Below are 22,053 nucleotides of genomic sequence, written 5' to 3'. Positions count from 1 at the left end.
TGTTCAAAATTCCATAATTATGTTTATGGTAGGCCTATCCAGATTGAAACAAACAGACCACCAACCTCTAGTCACTATATTGAGAAAGCCTATGCATTCAGTTCCAGCCAGACTGCAACGTATGATGTTGAGATTAATTTCACTCTTGTCTAGAAAGGCAAATTACTTTTTCTTGCTAATACATTATCCAGATTGCCCAGAAACACCACAGAACAGCAAGAGAATTAGAACGTTGATTTTGAAGTCATGGAAGTGAGAAATCTTTCTTCCACAACTCTTGATGAGTTGAGAGATAACACAGCCACAGATCCAGTTTTACAAAGGCTCACCCACTTTATCAATCAAGGATGGCCATCAAAGCAATCTAGTTTACCTCAAGAAGTGCAACCTTATTTTCCATAAAGAGATGAGATTTTGTCTAACAATGGTATCATTATGAAAGCTCTAAAAATAAATGTTCCAAAGTCCTTCCAACAAGAGTACATTACTAGCTTGCATTGTGGTCACCCAGGAACCGACTCTACCAAAAGAAGGGCGAGAGGACTAGTATTTTGGTCTTCTATGTCATTAGATACTGACAGAGCACTTTCATCTTGTTCCATGTGTAACTGTAAAAATCCACATCAGCAGAAGGAACCACTTCAGCTAAACCAGATTCCTGAACAACCTTGATTGACAGTAGCCACTGACCTCTTCGAGTGGAGTGGCCAATATTATCTGGTGTTAGTGGACTCTTACTGGTTTGAGATTGACCTACTTCCTAATCTAGCATCCAGTACTGTCATTACTAAGATAAAGCATCATTTTGCAGTGCATGGTAGTCCACACAAAGTTATGTCTGACAATGGTACACAGTTTACAAGCCAACAGTTCAAAAGAATTGCCAAAGAATGGGACTTTATACTCATGTCACGAGTAGCCCTGAGTGCCTGCAGTCAAATGGTTTGGCAGAACGTGCAATTCAAAGTGCAAAGCAGTTACTACAGAAGTCAAAATTAGATATTAATGATGTTTTCTTGCATCTCAGAAATGTTCCTCATGATAAACATCTTGGTTCACCTGCTCGGAGAATTCTGTTGAGACAAACCAGAACCGCATTACCAATCAATAGTCATTTGTTGGTTCCATGTGTCAAGAACAACAGGTCAGTGGAAGCCAATCTGCTGAAGAAACACCTAACCCAGAAGTCATACTATGATAAAACCAGCAAACCGCTCAATCCATTACAAGAAAGAAAAGTGGTAAGGATGAAAATATCCAAAGGTTATGATCGGATTGGTGCTGTGAAGAATATTTGCCCAGAGCCAACATCATACATTGTGGAATCACAAGGAGCAGAGTTTAGGCAGAATCGAAAACATTTCAGACCGGTGTCTGAGCCTATGCCACAGCACATAGCCTGTGAGCAAGACTATCTCAGAGTGAGTTGTCCGGTGTTCCATTTCCTAAGGAAGTTCCAGAGAATAGTAATGTTCTGTGATGAATCCAGAAGTTCCTGATGAGTTGTTCACCAAAGACTGTCCCTGTTGCTAAATTCAGTCCAGACTGTTATGTTACGAGATTTGGTCATATCTCCAAACCATGTAGCAAATACATGGCAACCTGGACATGAACGTTGTGTTTTGTTTCTAATGTCTACAGTAATGCATGTCTAACTATAATATTGTTTTTACAAAGGGCAATCTTTTTAAGAGAGAGAATGTAGATCAATGTGTGTGCATGTATCTTTAAGAAGCTATCCAAGGATTTGCACAAGTGTATAAATACTGAGCACCTGCAAGTCTGCCATTTTGTAGTAAGCTGTTGAGATGTAAGCTGTTGAGATGTAAGCATGTATGTATGTGAGGTCTGTCTGTTAACTAGTTCGTTTATATTTTATGATGCTGCTATCCATCATGATGTGCTTCTATGTATTAAAGAATCTAAACAAAATGCCCCACCTGCTTATCATCTATGTTAGAGAGGGACGAGCAAGAGAGATGATGAATAATATATAGGAAGAGCAGGATCTAGGTTATGGAAATACGTTTGACAGGGATGATGACTGGTACAGGAATAGCAGGTTCAGGCAGTGATAGGTAAATTTAGTAGTCAACTAATGAACAAATGAATCTGTTTAACTACTTTGAAAGAGTATCTTGACATGGCCAAGGTATATGACACCATCCCGCACAGCTAGCTTAGTAAGCTTGATGCGATACAAATAGATCCCTTGTATGTGGTAGGATGGAGAGCAAACTGACTAAAAGACAGTACCCCTACTCTGCAGGTAGCAGCAGCCTTGTCAGAGTGTGAGGGTGACCTGTGGTGCCCCAAGGTCTCAGTGTTGTGCGGTGTTTGCTCAGTATTAACTTTTCTGATCTCTAGACCATGAATTAAGACCTCATCCCTTCCTCGACCAGCCTAGCCCGCCTTGAAAAAGCAGGTACCATTCAAGGGTGGGTACTGGCAAGGTATAAATGGTCTCAAAACTCAGTTACAGTTATGATGACAGCCTCAAACATCTGTATTGTTGCATAGCATTTCCTTCATTCCTCTCTCTAGCCATTCACCCCATACTGCTACAAGAGCAAGCTGTATAAGTGAAGACACTAGCCAGCATACTATGTGTAAGTGCTGCAGCAAAATATCTCAGTTCTGTGCACTGAATGGCAATCCACTCTACAATACCTGGAGAATGTATGGACAGAGACCAGGTCACTAGCTTACAGACATACAAATGCCTATAAAATGCTACAGAAACAGAAGTAGCTCTGCTATAATGTACTTTAACAAGTCCTCAAGGAGGTCTATTAAATAAAAAAAAAGTACATATGGTAAGCCACTTAAATTCGATGAAACTTCTGATGTCTACAGTTCTGGAAATAAACATTTCCATTACATTGCTGGTGTCTCAAACTACAAATTACTTTTCTCCAGGGTTTTGAGAACAGGGGCAAATGAGCAGCCACTGGTATTTCAATTTACTGTAATGTGAGATCCAACCGCTGGCATAAAAGAACTGGCAACAAAGCCACTCTAGCCTTAAGCAAGGGCATGAAGGGCAAATTAAACATCAAGACATGTTACTCTGATGCAAAACAAACTTAGTGCCAACAACAGGGGAGAAGGTGGCAGACAGACTTTTCTTGAGGTTTCTAATGTTAATTTCACAACCGATAACAGGGACTACAATCTTTCTGGGAAGTTTATTGTACAGCACTCCTTTAAGAAAAAGCTTGATAGTAAGAAAAAGGCCAGAGACGGTGCTGAAGGAAGACAAACTAGTAAGGCAGAGCAATTAATTTTAATGGAAAGTCAAGTTAAGTAAAGCAAATGAAAAGTAATTCTGTAAAGTAGAAACGTCTTCTTATAAAAAAAGAGAGGACTTTTTCCAGGCAACAAAAGGTAAAGCCTTCCATTCAGACAACTACGAATTTCTTAAGGCGATTTTTTGGGATTCTTTTAGGATCTGGAAAACCTCCAAGGAGATAAGGCTCTACTAAGGATCAAGTCATGTTACAAGATGAAGGCTGTGTATCGAAATGTGAAGCATCCTGCTCTGCAGCTGAAGAAAAATCCCCCTTATCTTAGTCCGAGGGACTAGGACACCTTTGGCAGAATCAAGACAAACTGACTTACCATTAGCTTCATAGGTGTGTATTAGATTAATGGCCCTGGAGCCTTTACAAGCCTAGCCCATAGAAGTGCACTGGCATCATGCTGCCTGACTTTAGTTCCCAGTGCCTCTATTAAGTAGAGTCCACTGCAGTGATCCCCAGGGTGAACTTTCTCTTTCCCATCCACTCATCAAGATTTTTATTGAAGAGGGCCAGTGAGGTGCTCTGCTCGACATGCATGGGAAGTCTATTCCAGAGCATGGGCAGTCTCTGGGTTATTAACCTGTCCCACCAGCATGTTCTGTTGATTGTGGTAATGAGGTTGAGGTCTCTGGAGCATGTGGTGCTGAGGGATTTGGATTTCTTTAGATGTAGCATTTCTGAGAGAGCTGGGTCAGACATGGCTTTGTAAGTCAAGCAGAGATCGCCTCTTAGTAGATGATATGAGACAGAGAATAGCTGGAGTTTTTTTGAGTCTGATCTTGTAGGACATGTATTTAAGGCCTAGGATCCTCTTAGTGAGGTACTTGTGTGGCCTTTCTAGCTGCTGCTTGTGTCTAGTAAGGTACATGCCAAATGGGGCATTATACTCAATAATTGGCCTAATGAGGGAAGAGTAGAGGGAGATAATGACCTCTTTCTTCCTGGATGCAAAACCCTTAGCAATGAGATGTGACACATAGAAGGACTTTCTGACCACAGTGGCAATGTGCTGGTCGAAGGAGAGGTTGCTGTCAACCTGTGTCCCCAGATCTCTTATAACACCTTCAGTGTTCAGTGGACTCCCATCGATGTGGTAATTAGTGGGAATTGAATTTTTCCCAAAGGGGGTGACGCATTTTTTGGCATTAAGCTTAACACCATGGTTTCAACACCAGTCATTGGTCTCAGTGAGGCCTTTCTGTAAAATGTCTACATCACTTGGGGAGTTAATAACGGCTCTCAGCCTGCATACTTGGTCAGCCACAGTCCCTCCACATTGCCCTGGACTTCTGAGAAATAGATGCCAAACAGGAGAGGACCCAGGACTGATCCCTGTGGGACTCCACTCATGACTGGATAGCAGTCTGACTTGGAGTCTGCTACTTTCACACTGTGGGTTCTATCTGTGCGCCAATTTGCAATCCACCTATAGAAATAATCAAGAGATTTACTATCAATTATTTTACTTATTACTATTTGATAACTAGGTAAATAAGTTGGTCATTTGACCATTTTCAGACAGAACCCTAGATCACAGGGCAGAGAAACAGCTTTTTTATTTACAAGTGCATATTTACAAATACAAAATGCAGTTCAGAGTATATGTACAATAATTTCATACAAAGGATAAACACTGAGTAATGTACAGTGGATACAGGAAGCTTTGCAAGTAATATTATACTGCAAAATGAATGCACAGTAACATATTTACAATATTAGATCAGCAGTCGACAGCAGTAGATAGCTGAAATGCTAGTGTCTTTACCACAGTTGTACAACTACTCCATGCTTTACACTTCTGCTAGAGCTACTTATCAGCCAATCCGTGAACGTGTATGAGCACATCCAAGATACAAGCCCAGTATAATAGGAAAAAGATTAAGACACATTACTGATTCTACCTAATCAGTATCAACATTGAGCACATACAAGAAATAAGCACAGTGTAGCAGAAGTTTAAGTTAAGACCAGTGATGTGCTAGTTACTTATAAAAGTAATAAGTTGCTATTACTAGTTACTTTTAAGTGAAAGTAATATGTTACTATTACTTTTCTAAAAACGTAATATATTACTATTACTAGTTACTAATTAAAGTAACTGGTTACTGTTCAGTTACTTTTACATAAGTATAGTTTATCAATTCTCATATTCAGATTTACTCACAGTACTTGTGTGTGAGGAATACATGCTTACTGTACATGAATACGTGTCTATTACAGTTGTATACACAGTGTTACAATAATGATGAACAGCATTTCACAGTTTAAAAAATCCCACAGACTAGTATTTATAGTTAGAGTCACAATTTAATACTTAAACCAAAGTACGCACAGCCTGCAACACAAGACCTATAACAAGTTACAACCCATCAAAATTTCAACATTGTACATTAGGCTAATCTGCTAAAACTAATGAGACTAATGCTTACAGAAAATGTCATATAAGTCTAACAATACTGTTAACATGTCTGTCAAAATATCACTTTATATAACTATTCACAATGACTACACAATGACTACACATTTCTGTTGACTCGAAGGAGCAACTTTTCAAAGTGTTCATCATTCTTGCAGTCAGCACTTGTACACGAAGACTGAACAGGCATTCAATAGGTGCACTAGCTGGCAGAGCTGTATTAGTGTTCAGAAATATCTTCTTGACTATAGGGTAACTGCTGAGACAAGATATTTCTCTGGAAGGGTCAGCCAGATATATGTCCATCTGAGAAGATATGCTGACATTGTCTGGCGTTGACTCTTTGAAGCTAAAGAAGCTGTCTTTTGCAGTTAATGTAGAAGCTTCAGATGACCCATGTGCAGGTTCATCCAGTTTCTGCATGGCATCAAGGAGCAGAGCCCTGCCCCTTTCTGCTCTTCACTGTCCATCCATTGCAAACGGAACTGTGGATGTACTATGCTAGCCAGAATGAGCTCTTCATGCTCCAGAAGGTGATCAAACCAAGCCTCGATGCCTTTAAGAAGAGCATTAACTAGCGGCACAACAAGCTTCACAGATTGCCTGACTTCAGACAACTTGTTTTTCAGGCATTTAATGGTGGGGATAAGGATTCCCATGAAGATTTTTAGCTCTGACTGTAGGATGTTCAGAGCCATTGCCAGGGGCTGCATTGCTTGCACAAAAACTCAGCAACAAAGGTAATTTCTACAGGCCTGAAGATGGTAATTCCAGTCTGTTCACATATCTCTTTCAGCAAGCCTTCACCCTGAGTTGCAATGAGGTGAATTCTCTCCATCGCATAGAAACTGGGATTCCATCGTGTCGCATTGGGAATAATGAATGCCAGATCACACTCATTTCAAACCACCTTAGCAGCTTGGGCGCTGCGACTAGCCTTGTTCCAAGCAGCATAGCATTTGGCCATGGTGCTTCACATGATCTTTCTATACTGTGCATCATTACAAGCAGATTCAGCATCTTGCACGGCAACTAGATTCAATGTGTGTGCTGCATATCTCAGATGGGGAAGGCAGTGAACAGGTGTTCTCACTTTGCCTTGACTGACTCAGCACGGCTGTCACTCTGTTGTAAATCACTTCAGTATCATCATCCTCATCTTTGGACAGAATGCTTGTAGTCTCAAATCTCTCACATTCCGAGAAGACAGTGAAAGCATTTACAAAATAAATTGCTGCCATTGTCAGTAATTGTTGCACACACCTTTTGATCTACCTTGCAATTGATGGGAATGCTCTCAAGAGTTGATGCTATGAGATCATATGTATGCCTCCCCTGTAATCTGCAGCACGAAAAAGCAACTTTCTTTGAAGTGTGTCACAGTGGATCCAGTGGATGGTGACACCAAAGAAACTACAATTCTGATGGGTCCAAATGTCAGCCAGAGTGTGCTGCATACTATCAACTTTCATGCTGGAAGAAGCTGCAAGCATGTACTTATCATTTGTAAGCATATTCATGTATTTTCTATAAGATCATACATCTGCCAAATGTGGTTTTGCTTAAAGTTAAATCACTGTCTCAAAGCAAAATCTTTCTCAATGCATCATTATTAACACCGCACACAAGCTTGTCTTATCAACTCATCTCTCAAATCACCAAATCTGCACGTTTTTGACTTCTCAAGTCAGTTATATATGCTGCAAAAGTTTCACCAGGCTTTTGATCTCTTGTGTAAAATAGTGCCTTTCTACTAATATTCATTTAAGGGTTGCACATTTCTCTAAATTTACGTTTTAAAAACTACGTCTTCCCATGTTTTGGCCTGTATCACAATATGACAGTCTTCTCCCTTTTCTGCATAAACAGCAGGTGCATACACAAATAAATGTTTTCTCTCAATGGCTTCTAAACCAGCTAATTTGAGCAGAATAAATGCTTTCGTGTGTGTGCGTCTTTATCAGCAAAACAGCCTATATGAAAATATCATATTCTTGCTCAAACACTTCCTAGTTTTCAGCAATATTATCATCAAACACAAATGGATCAGGTCTGTGAAATCCCTCTGCCATGCCAAATAAGTGTCAAACACACACCAGGTACTTGTAATTATATTTAGCTGTACAACAGACTCTGAAATAACTGTACTCTTTGAAAAGACTACTGTAATACTACCAACACTTTGCACACTTTAGATACTTTGAATAGCTTTAGTTAATGCAAAAAAAGTAGCACATTGCGAAAAAATACAGTTTTCTCTATTTTGAACATTTTATAGGATTCAGATACTGTTTCAAATGTTTTTTTAATTATTTCAAGTACTTTTTTCAATATGTCACAATTTTGAACATTTTGTTTATTCAGTAAATGGTTTGGAATGCTTTGCTTTATATTCACTGAGGGAAAAATCATTTAAATGAGTTTAAGAACCCGGAAATATTTTCTGACCTGTCTACAAGTCGTTTGTGAGTCATTTGAACCACTCTTGTATATTCCTCCATTTCCGACTGTGCACACCTCATAGTTTTAAGAAGTTCTGACTCGGATCCCATTCTGACATGTCACTCGTCTTGTGTATTCAAATAAGATGACGAGGCTTGGGTGTTCATTTAAAATATTTATTACACACTAAAACATCAGGATGGATGACTGGAACATAAAACTTACTGACTGCTACACACGTACATGCTTTCACTCCAACTGCTTACACAAAATGGCACTCTTCTTGCATGTGCTCAGTACTTTTTATGCACATGCCCATGAACTACAGTGGCTTTTAAAAGTACAACACACATACACTATGATCTACACTCCCTGTGTTCAAGTGGGTTTCCTCCCACATTCCCAAGATATGCTGCAGGTGAATTAGACATTCTAAATTGGCTTTAGGTGTGTGTGTGTGTGTGCATGTGTGTGCTTTCTGAAGAAGGTTGAGTGCTGGGCTGGCAACTCAACAATGTAAAACTCCACTGCCACTTGTTCTGCAGACTGATGATCCACTGTGGCAATCCCTAATGGGGACATACGAAAGGAATAGACAGTCACAGATAATAATTAAAACCAAACCAGCCCTGCAGCACAAGACCTATAAAAACCTCACATTTTGTCTATTTTCAGCAACTAAAAATCGAAATCTGAAAAGAATTTTAAATAGAACATAAAATATAGTCAAGGCAAAAGTTGGTTCATCATAGAGCGACTTAAAGAGTCCTGCCTGGTGCAGTGGGTTGGGGCATTGGGTGCTCAACTGATAAGTGAATCTGATTCCGACTGATGGTGGTATGAAGAACCACTTGCATTTATTATTATAGTGCAAGGTAAGGTTATGATCTCTAGCAGGCTAGATTTGTCCAGTGTTAGGGGATGTTTTAGTGTGTGACAGTCCCACAGTACCAGGGCAGGGCTGGAGTCTGGTCATCATTAGCTTTCACCTCCTTGCAGTGCTAAAAAAAATGAAGTAAAGTTTGCTCCAGACTAATTCTAATGATCTATTATGAATGCTACGTGCTATCAGTTGTGCCAACTTTATATTGTGATTTTTTATCCAAATTGCCACTTCAGTGTCTATTACCTTCTAACATCTGATTACTATCCATACTATAAAGGAACTCAGAAGTTTTACATCACTCTTTAGGAGGCTATATCACCCACATTGAGAACCACTGGTTTAAGCAAAAGTAACTCACATTTAAGTTACTAGTTACTAAAATAAGTAATATATTACTATTACTAGTTACAATTTTGACTGCAGTGGTGGTGCTGTGGTAGCGTTGTCGCCTCACACTTTTAGTGCTCCTGTTGACCACGTGTGCAATGATGGTAAATGTCTGCGAAAAAAACTAGCTCTGCAACAAGCATATCAAGCCATATGAAAGGGTCAGATAGCTTGGTAAAAGAATTCACTGCCCCTCTTACCATCAGCAGGTGGCAGTGTTGTACTCACAGAGTTCATGTTCCTCTCCTGAGATTCCAAGGATGGAACCCAGCTGCTCAGTCCCTCCCTGAATCCGACAGCTCTCCAATGTCCAGCCTGCTTCCAAAACCAGGCAACCAGCACTGGAGTTGAGCATGTTGGCCCTATTCAGGCAAGCAGAATGGGTAAAAATTCCCATAGTTTATTACCAACAGTATCTAGATATTAATCTAGAAAATGACAAGAGGGAACGTCTGTACTAGCCTATAACCTGCTATGTACTAGCCTATAACCTGCTATGGTCATCGCTACAAAACAGATGCATTTCTTTTACTTAAGCTTTGTACTGTACATAACTATAGTGAGATGTAATATTTGTACAATGAATTAAATACTTACAGAATCTTTCACCCAGTTTAGGTATTGTTCAAAGTAGCCAATGATTACTTCCATGTATTTCTTAGTTTCCTAACACAAAAGAAAAAAAGTCACAACTAATGTATATCCTGAAATGTAAAAGTCAGCAGAAAAGTGAAAAAAAATGTTATATATATATATATATATATATATATATATATATATATATATATATATATATATATATATATATATACACACACATTTATGAAGGAATACCTGTATGACAACTCTGGACGCATTCTTGGTGATGAGGTTCTGAGCGGTTTCAACAGCAGTAATTACATTTTCGACTTTTAGCTGACAAATGAAAAAAAAAAACACATATGATACAATATTGAAAAATAAATTCAAGCATACTAATACACTATCAGAAATAAAGACATGCTCACTACACGTAACTTCCACTCAGTATGGCACTGCATATGGTATTAAATATTGGGATTTGACCTAATTTTGTCGACTGAATAATATTTACCACATCTCTCTATGTTCTGGAAAAGGTATTTATAAAGCAAGAAGGCATCTTTCTGTGTGAATTGTTAAAAAACGCATTTAAATCTAAACATCGTATTTTTTAAAGCTTTTGTACAAATGTAAACCAGAATATGAATGGGGCATATCAGCAGTACATTATGACCATTACTTTCGTATGCACTTAAAAGAAAAATGAACCACCATGAAAAAGAAGACATTAAATTAAGAAGGGAAAATTACAGATGTCTTTTATGCTACACCACTTGCTCTTGTTTTAAATTATATCTGTTAACCAGGATACAGCAGTCAACCTTACCACCTTTGTAATTATATCTGTTAACCAGGGTACAACAGTACAGCACTCGTCCAACATGCACCTCTGTAATTAAATCTGTTAACCCGGGTACAGCACTCATCCACATGGACCTTTGTAATTATATCTGTTAACCGGGGTACAGTAGTCATCCACACGGACCTTTGTAATTACATCTGTTAACCAAGGTACAGCACTCATCCACAAGGACCTTTGTAATTATATCTGTTAACCAGGGTACAGCACTCATCCACACAGACCTTTGTAATTATATCTGTTAACCAGGGTACAACACTCATCCACATGGACCTTTGTAATTATATCTGTTAACCAGGGTACAGCAGTACAGCACTCATCCACATGGGCTTTTGTAATTATATCCGTTAACCAGGGTACAGCAGTATAGCACTCATCCGCATAGACCTTTGTAATTATATCTGTTAACCAGGGTACAGCAATCATCCTCACGGACCTTTGTAATTATATCTGTTAATCAGGGTACAACATTCATCCACATGGACCTTCGTAATTATATCTGTTAACCAGGGTACATCACTTATCCACATGGAATTTTGTAATTAAATCTGTTAACCAGGGTACAGCACTCATCCACACGGACCTTTGTAATTACATCTGTTAACCAGGGTACAGCAGTACAGCACTCATCCACACGGACCTTTGTAATTATATCTGTTAACCAGGGTACAACACTCATCCTCACGGACCTTTGTAATTATATCTGTTAACCAGGGTACAGCAGTACAGCACTCATCCACACGGACCTTTGTAATTATATCTGTTAACCAGGGTACATCACTTATCCACATGGAATTTTGTAATTAGATCTGTTAACCAGGGCACAGCACTCATCCACATGGTCCTTTGTAATTATATCTGTTAACCAGGATACAGCACACATCCACACGGACCTTTGTAATTATATCTGTTAACCAGGGTACAGCACTCATCCACACGGACCTTTGTAATTATATCTGTTAACCAGGGTACAACACTCATCCTCACGGACCTTTGTAATTAAATCTGTTAACAAGGGTACAGCACTCATCCACACAGACCTTTGCTTTTATATATGTTGACCAGGGTACAATACTCATCCACCCGGACCTTTGTAATTACATCTGTTAACCAGGTTACAGCAGTAAATCACTCCTCCACATAGACCTTTGTAATTATATCCGTTAACCAGGGTACAGCACTCATCCACATGGACCTTTGTAATTATATCTGTTAACCAGGGTACAGCAGTACAGCACTCATCCACATGGACCTTTGTAATTATATCTGTTAATCAGGGTACAGCATTCATCCACAAGGATCTTTGTAATTATATCTGTTAACCACGGTACAGCACTCATCCTCACGGACCTTTGTAATTATATCTGTTAACTAGGGTACAGCTATGCAGCACTCATCCACATGGACCTTTGTAATTATATCTCTTAACCAGGGTACAACACTCATCCACACGGACCTTTATAATTATATCTGTTAACCAGGGTACAACATTCATCCACACGGACCTTTGTAATTATATCTGTTAACCAGGGTACAGCAGTACAGCACTCATCCACACGGACCTTTGTAATTATATCTGTTAACCAGGGTACAGCATTCATCCACATGGACCTTTGTAATTATATCTGTTAACCAGGGTACAGCATTCATCCACATGGACCTTTGTAATTACATCTGTTAACCAGGGTACAGCAGTACAGCACTCATCCACAAGGACCTTTGTAATTATATCTGTTAACCAGGGTACAATACTCATTATCACGGACCTTTGTAATTATATCTGATAATCAGGTACAACACTCATCCACACGGACATTTGTAATTATATCTGTTGACCAGGGTACAATACTCATCCACCCAGACCTTTGTAATTACATCTGTTAACCAGGTTACAGCAGTAAATCACTCCTCCACATAGACCTTTGTAATTATATCCGTTAACAAGGGTACAGCATTCATCCTCACAACCTTTGTAATTATATCTGCTAACCAGGGTACAGCACTCATCCACATAGACCTTTGTAATTATATCCGTTAACAAGGGTACAGCATTCATCCTCACAACCTTTGTAATTATATCTGCTAACCAGGGTACAACACTCATCCACACGGACCTTTGTAATTATATCTGTTAACCTGGGTACAGCTATGCAGCACTCATCCACACAGACCTTTGTAATTATATCTCTTAACCAAGATACAATATTCATCCATAAGGACCTTTGTAATTACATCTGTTAACCAGGGTACAGCAGTACAGCACTCATCCACATGGACCTTTGCAAATATATTTGTTAACCAGGGTACAATACTTATCCATACGGACCTTAGTAATTATATCTGTTAATCAGGGTACAGCATTCATCCACAAAGACCTTTGTAACTGTATCTGTTAACTAGGGTATAGCACTCATCCTCACGGACCTTTGTAATTATATCTGTTAACCAGGGTACAGCTATGCAGCGCTCATCCACATGGACCTTTGCAATTATATCTGTTAACCAGGGTACAACACTCATCCACACGGACCTTTGTAATTATATCTGTTAACCAGGGTACAACATTCATCCATACGGACCTTTGTAATTACATCTGTTAACCAGGGTACAGCAGTACAGCACTCATCCACACGGACCTTTGTAATTATATCTGTTAACCAGGGTAGAGCCATGCAGCACTCATCCACATGGACCTTTGTAATTATATCTGTTAACCAGGGTACAACACACATCCACATGGACCTTTGTAATTATATCTGTTAACCAGGGTACAGCTATGCAGCACTCATCCACATGGACCTTCGTAATTATATCTGTTAACCAGGGTACAAAACTAATCCACATGAACTTTTGTAATTATATCTGTTAACCAGGGTACAGCACTCATCCTCACAACCTTTGTAGGTATATCTGTTAACCAGCGTACAGCAGTACAGCACTCATCCACAAGGACCTTTGTAATTATATCTGTTAACCAGGGTACAACACTCATCCACATGGACCTTTGTAATTATATCTGTTAACCAGGGTACAGCTATGCAGCACTCATCCACATGGACCTTTGTAATTATATCTGTTAACCAGGGTACAACACTCATCCACATGGACCTTTGTAATTACATCTGTTAACCAGGGTACAGCAGTACAGCACTCATCCACAAGGACCTTTGTAATTATATCTGTTAACCAGGGTACAACACTCATCCACATGGACCTTTGTAATTATATCTGTTAACCAGGGTACAACACTCATCCACATGAAATTTTGTAATTATATCTGTTAACCAGGGTACAGCACTCATTAACACGGACCTTTGTAATTATATCTGTTAACCAGGGCACAGCACTCATCTACATGGTCCTTTGTAATTATATCTGTTAACCAGGGTACAGCACTCATCCACATGGACCTTTGTAATTATATCTGTTAACCAGGGTACAGCAGTACAGCACTCATCCACATGGACATTTGTAATTATATCTGTTAACCAGGGCACAGCACTCCTCCACATGGACCTTTGTAATTATATCTGTTAACCAGGGTAGAGCTATGCAGCACTCATCCACATGGACCTTCGTAATTATATCTGTTAACCAGGGTACAACACTCATCCACATGAACTCTTGTAATGATATCTGTTAACCAGGTTACAGCAGTAAATCACTCCTCCACATGGACCTTTGTAATTATATCTGTTAACGAGGGTACAGCACTCATCCACATGGACCCTTGTAATTATATTTGTTAACCAGGGTACAGCACTCATCCTCACAACCTTTGTAATTATATCTGTTAATCAGGGTACAGCATTCATCCACAAGGATCTTTGTAATTATATCTGTTAACCACGGTACAGCACTCATCCTCACGGACCTTTGTAATTATATCTGTTAACCAGGGTACAGCTATGCAGCACTCATCCATATGGACCTTTGTAATTATCTCTCTTAACCAGGGTACAACACTCATCCACACGGACCTTTATAACTATATCTGTTAACCAGGGTACAACATTCATCCACACGGACCTTTGTAATTATATCTGTTAACCAGGTTACAACACTCATCCACATGGACCTTTGTAATTATATCTGTTAACCAGGGTGCAACACTCATTCACACGGACCTTTGTAATTATATCTGTTAACCAGGGTACAGCACTCATCCACACGGACCTTTGTAATTATATCTGTTAACCAGGGTACAGCACTCATCCACAAGGACCTTTGTAATTATATCTGTTAACCAGGGTACAGCACTCATCCACACGGACCTTTGTAATTATATCTGTTAACCATTGTAATTATATCTGTTAACCAGGGTACAGCACTCATCCACAAGGACCTTTGTAATTATATCTGTTAACCAGGATACAACACTCATCCACATGGACCTTTGTAAATATCTGTTTACCAGGGTACAACACTCATCCTCACGGACCTTTGTAATTAAATCTGTTAACCAGGGTACAGCAATACAGCACTCATCCACACTGACCTTTGTAATTATATCTGTTAACCAGGGCACAGCACTCATCCACATGGTCCTTTGTAATTATATCTGTTAACCAGGGTACAGCACTCATCCACATGACCTTTGTAATTATATCTGTTAACCAGGGTACAGCACTCATCCACATGACCTTTGTAATTATATCTGTTAACCAGGGTACAGCTATGCAGCACTCATCCACATGGACCTTTGTAATTATATCGGTTAACTAGGGTATAGCACTCATCCACATGGACCTTCGTAATTATATCTGTTAACCAGGGTACACAACACTCATCCACATGGACCTTTGTAATTATATCTGTTAACCAGGGTACAACACTCATCCACATGAACCTTTGTAATTATATCTGTTAACCAGGGTACAGCACTCATTAACACAGACCTTTGTAATTATATCTGTTAACCAGGGTACAGCAATACAGCACTCATCCACACTGACCTTTGTAATTATATCTGTTAACCAGGGCCCAGCACTCATCCACATGGACCTTTGTAATTACATCTGTTAACCAGGGTACAGCACTCATCCACATGGACCTTTGTAATTATATCTGTTAACCAGGGTACAGCAGTACAGCACTCATCCTCATAGATCTTTGTAATTATATCTGTTAACCAGGGTAGAGCTATGCAGCACTCATCCACATGGACCTTCGTAATTATATCTGTTAACCAGGGTACAACACTCATCCACATGAACTTTTGTAATTAAATCTGTTAACCAGGGTACAGCAGTACAGCACTCATCCACATAGACCTTTGTAATTATATCTGTTAACCAGGGTACAACATTCATCCACACGGACCTTTGTAATTATATCTGTTAACAAGGGTACAGCACTCATCCTCACAACCTTAGTAATTATATCTGTTAACCAGGATACAGCACACATCCACACGGACCTTTGTAATTATATCTGTTAACCAGGATACAACACTCATCCACATGGACCTTTGTAAATATCTGTTTACCAGGGTACAACACTCATCCTCACGGACCTTTGTAATTAAATCTGTTAACTAGGGTACAGCAATACAGCACTCATCCACACTGACCTTTGTAATTATATCTGTTAACCAGGGTACAACACTCATCCACATGGTCCTTTGTAATTATATCTGTTAAGCAGGGTACAGCACTCATCCACATGACCTTTGTAATTATATCTGTTAACCAGGGTGCATCACCCATCCACATGGACCTTTATAATTATATCTGTTAACCAGGGTACAGCTATGCAGCACTCATCCACATGGACCTTTGTAATTATATCTGTTAACCAGGGTACAACACTCATCCACACGGACCTTTGTAATTATATCTGTTAACCAGGGTACAACACTCATCCACATGGTCCTTTGTAATTATATCTGTTAACCAGGGTACAGCAGTACAGCACTCATCCTCATGGGCTTTTGTAATTATATCCGTTAACCAAGGTACAGCAGTATAGCACTCATCCACACGGACCTTTGTAATTATATCTGTTAACCAGGGTACAACACTCATCCACATGGACCTTTGTAATTATATCTGTTAACCAGGGTACAACACTCATCCACATGGACCTTTGTAATTATATCTGTTAACCAGGGTACAGCTATGCAGCACTCATCCTCATGGGCTTTTGTAATTATATCCGTTAACCAGGGTACAGCAGTATAGCACTCATCCACACGGACCTTTGTAATTATATCTGTTAACCAGGGTACAACACTCATCCACATGGTCCTTTGTAATTATATCTGTTAACCAGGGTACAGCAGTACAGCACTCATCCACAAGGACCTTTGTAATTATATCTGTTAACCAGGGTACAGCACTCATCCACATGGACCTTTGTAATTATATCTGTTAACCAGGGTACAGCAGTACAGCACTCATCCACATGGTCCTTTGTAATTATATCTGTTAACCAGGGCACAGCACTCATCCACATGGACCTTTGTAATTACATCTGTTAACCAGGGTACAGCACTCATCCACATGGACCTTTGTAATTATATCTGTTAACCAGGGTACAGCAGTACAGCACTCATCCACACGGACCTTTGTAATTATATCTGTTAACCAGGGTACAGCAGTACAGCACTCATCCACATAGACCTTTGTAATTATATCTGTTAACCAGGGTAGAGCTATGCAGCACTCATCCACATGGACCTTTGTAATTATATCTGTTAACCAGGGTACAACACTCATCCACACACTCATCCACATGAACTCTTGTAATTACATCTGTTAACGAGGTTACAGCAGTAAATCACTCCTCCACATGGACCTTTGTAATTATATCCGTTAACCAGGGTACAGCACTCATCCACGTGGACCCTTGTAATTATATTTGTTAACCAGGGTACAGCACTCATCCTCACAACCTTTGTAATTATATCTGTTAACCAGGGTACAGCACTCATCCACAAGGATCTTTGTAATTATATCTGTTAACCAGGGTACAGCACTCATCCTCACGGACCTTTGTAATTATATCTGTTAACCAGGGTACAGCTATGCAGCACTCATCCACATGGACCTTTGTAATTATATCTCTTAACCAGGGTACAACACTCATCCACACGGACCTTTATAATTATATCTGTTAACCAGGGTACAACATTCATCCACACGGACCTTTGTAATTATATCTGTTAACCAGGGTACAACACTCATCCAGATGGACCTTTGTAATTATATCTGTTAACCAGGGTACAGCACTCATCCACAAGGACCTTTGTAATTATATCTGTTAACCAGGGTACAGCACTCATCCACAAGGACCTTTGTAATTATATCTGATAACCAGGGTACAGCACTCATTAACACGGACCTTTGTAATTATATCTGTTAACCAGGTTACAGCACTCATCCACATGGACCTTTGTAATTATATCTGTTAACCAGGGGGAACACTAATCCACACGGACCTTTGTAATTATATCTGTTAACCAGGTTACAGCACTCACCCACCTTTGTCAAGCTCAGCCTGTAAGCATCGACATCAGGATCAACCCACCTTTTCCTGTTTGGTATATAACTGTCATAGCGATAGTGACCACCACCTATAGCCAATGTTCACACCACCAGGTGGCTATCCCTTATGTGGTCATTCTTCCATATCACACACACAAATGCACGCACGCAGTTGTGCATGCATATTTCCGGTTACGTGAATTGCTCATACTCACACCTCAGGTAAATGGAGGCTGACGGAATAAAACCCTGGAGATAATGTATCGACATCTACATACACACAGGGATGTACATAAATAACTGTGTGTGTGTGTATGCACACGTGCGCTTACGTACATGTGTGCATATACACACACGTGTGTATATATGCACACATGTACGTACATGCACACACAGATTAAGATAAATATATACATACACACATGTATATATGTATTGGTATGGGTCTAGGACTATTCACTGAAAGCACATTTCGCTGAAAGTCAAATGACTGTGCACAAATCACTGAAAGCTCAATTCAATGAAACACATTTCACTAAAAGTTATATATGGCCTTTTCCCCACTGTTGTGCAACCCTGGAGTTAGTATATATAATAAGGGGGGGTGTGTGGAGCACCACCCCCATATATTTTGAATATATATTAAGCTCAGAAAAGAGTACGTTATTGGAATTGCAATTATCCATGTATATAGTTCAAAATATTTAAAATAGATTGGGGGGCTACACCCCCCCCCCCTTACTTCATATACTAAGTCCAGGATCACACAACAGTGCGGAAAAGGCTATATATATAACTTTCAGTGAATTGAGCTTTCAGTGAATTGTGCACAGTCAAATGTGTTTCAGTGAAATGTGCTTTCATTGAGTAGTCCTAGACCCATTGGTATACATACACACAGATATAAATGAATACATGCACAAATGCATATATACTATATAGGCATAAATGCAAGCATACATCATTACATACGTACATTTTGTATCTATGCGCACACAATAGAATCAATAAAAATATGAATACTACTCCCAACAATATAAAAACATACGACGGTTTAATAAAAATATACAAAGATTTCAAACATACAAGTTCTTCCTCAGTGCTTAAGTGAACATTGCAAATTAAAACACATACATACACACACACAGTATACTATGCATTTGGACCCGGATGTACCTGATAACTACAAAATACATTCTACTTAGATCTCCATTAATTTCATTTTAAGAACTGGTTTTAAGGTACTGACTAGTTTCAGCCCAAGACTGCAATCAGCTCTAAGAAAATGTATTCAGTTATATTCAGTCAGTTCTGTAGGTGTAATCAAATCACCCCCTGTCATTCTTAAATGCCTTTTGAGGACTCTAAACTTAAATGAATGGATGGGTCTGATTTGTCAAAGAAATATGTTTAAACACAGCGTTGGTGTCCACTTCTATCTTTCAATTTGCAGGTAGTTTTCCCTATATAAAATGAAGTACATTTTTCACAATTAGCAAAGTACATAATATTCTGTGTGTTACATGTGAAAGTTTTAAAAGTAAATACCTTTCCATCTACAGGATGAATAAAGTAATTTTCTTTACTTATATACTTGCAAAAACACAGTTATAACAAGGTTTTGCACCATATTTGGTACCTAGCTTCTTATTTTTTGTTTTAAGTTCTTTATAACATAACTTCTATTTTCAGTTTATCTCCCTCTTATACACAAAACTTGGTCTAGTATGTACATATTTAACTATTTCTTGATTCAAACATATCGTCCAGTTATTCCTCATGATACTGTGAATCTGTATAGTGTGTAAATTATATTTCAAAATGTACCCCACCTGTCTGTTAGTCTTATTTTCTATATTCTGTTGCATCAAAGTCGTATCAGAAAAATATGGCTTGGCATAGTTCTCCCTCTTGGAATTAAATTCCACATTTCTATCTAATAAACTTTCATTATATCCTCTTTTATGAAAATTATCAACCATTTCAGATGCGTCACGAACAAACTGTTCATCTGTGTATTTAATCTGCTAGCTCTTAATAGTTGACTTTTTAATTTTCCCATTATAGATATATCTGGGATGCATACTTGATGAATGTAAACACCTGGTAGCTTGAACTTTTTTTAAACAATTTAGTATCTAAGCTACCATCACTAAAACAGCGACATTTAAAAAATTAATTTGAACGTGAGAATATGTCATATCAAACTTCAAAAAGTCTGTAGACCTTTGTAAACTCTGTACAAATTCATGCAACGTCACTTCACTACCTTCTCAGATAAAAAAAAAAATGCATAAATCTACAAACCGTCTACAGAAAGAAAAAGCATTCTATGAGTCAGATTAGTATCAAACAAATATTTGTCTTCTCAAACTGACAGGTCTATATTTGTATATGTGTTAGCAACAGGCGTACCCATTACTGCACCTAATTTCTGATGATTTAAGTCATCATTAAATTGAAAAACATTGTGCTTCAACACTTCTAAGAGTAGCAGATCAATTCAACTTTCGTACTTTTTAATTCACTGTAGGTACCTAGATGTTCTCTAATAGACTGTACCCCAATATCATTGGGAATCAGAGTAAAAAGATATTTAACATCTAATGTGACCAATATCCCATTATGTAGAGTGTTGTTACTAGACCAGTTATAAAGGCAGCTCAAAAGTCATTAGTATATTTTATGTAGCTTTTACATAAGGTATGGTTTCAACTGAACCTCCAAATATTCAGACATCGCTACTGTAACCCATTTTCTGCCTTAAGACTATTGGTCTCACTTGTGAATTTTCCTTATATTCCTGTATTTTAGGCAGGCCATATATAAATGGGATAACCAGATTACCTACATATAGTAATACATTTCTATAATTATGCTGTTAAACATATCATACAACAGTGTTTTAATTCTAAATATGACATTATTCACATATATCAACTATTTGAAAAAGTCAATGAATATCATACATTGCTCTTCTATACTGGTCTTGATTCATAAGTGCTGTCATTCCACCTTTATCCGCTGGCTTTATTACAATATCTTTAAGTGTGCATAGTTCATATAATGCTTTCCTTTCATCAGAGTTTAGATTGTAAAACTTATCACTTTTACTTTTAAAATGCACATCATAAATCTGCTGCTCACAAATCTTATAAAAAGCATTCACTGTTGGTATATTCAAAAGTACAAATGTACTCGACCTACACAACCATCTTATCTTGCATATTTAAAGAACCTGGATTGGTTTCATAAAATAGTTTTAAATCTAAATTTCATATAGACAATCTTCACCAGTTAAAAACTCTGTTAGATTACCTTCAACAGAAGGAACAATCATCAGAACTTTATCAACAACTATAAGTTCATATTCATTGAATAAATTTGAAGACTGGTTCAAAACAGTCCTTCCAACATTTAAAGGTGAACAGCAGATGGACTGACTTCTGGTTACAGGTCTCATTTGTCTTCCATTGTCTCGCCTGCGACTTCTTCCTTGTGGTTGTTAATCTGCTTCTTGGTTCTCATTTGAAGCTGAATTGGTAACTGCAAGCTGATTTGCGTAGATAAAAAAATCTGCTTTACCATTCCTGGGCAATGGCATTTCCTTATCACAATTGGATGTTGGAGCAAATTGTGGACTCTGATTAGCCAAACTTCTCTTCCACTTGAATTGGACGATGCAGCTCACT

The 22,053-nt window shown here is 38.6% G+C and overlaps 1 protein-coding gene across 1 annotated transcript in view; it reads right to left on the bottom strand.

The window, feature by feature from the left end:
* The window catches only part of PROM1 (prominin 1), a 1,709,767-nt gene that overhangs the window by 280,997 nt on the left and 1,406,717 nt on the right, over positions 1-22,053 (bottom strand). The window contains 2 exon segments of the mRNA XM_044062202.1: positions 10,031-10,099; positions 10,268-10,348. Of these exon segments, the coding sequence (XP_043918137.1) occupies positions 10,031-10,099; positions 10,268-10,348 (150 nt within the window).

Source organism: Protopterus annectens, chromosome 2.part1 (genome assembly GCF_019279795.1).
Source record: "Protopterus annectens isolate FY-2018-M chromosome 2.part1, PAN1.0, whole genome shotgun sequence".
In the NCBI taxonomy this organism is placed as follows: Eukaryota; Metazoa; Chordata; order Ceratodontiformes; family Protopteridae; genus Protopterus; species Protopterus annectens.
Note: the sequence above shows the minus strand (reverse complement) of the source record. Positions and strands in the feature narration are given on the sequence as shown.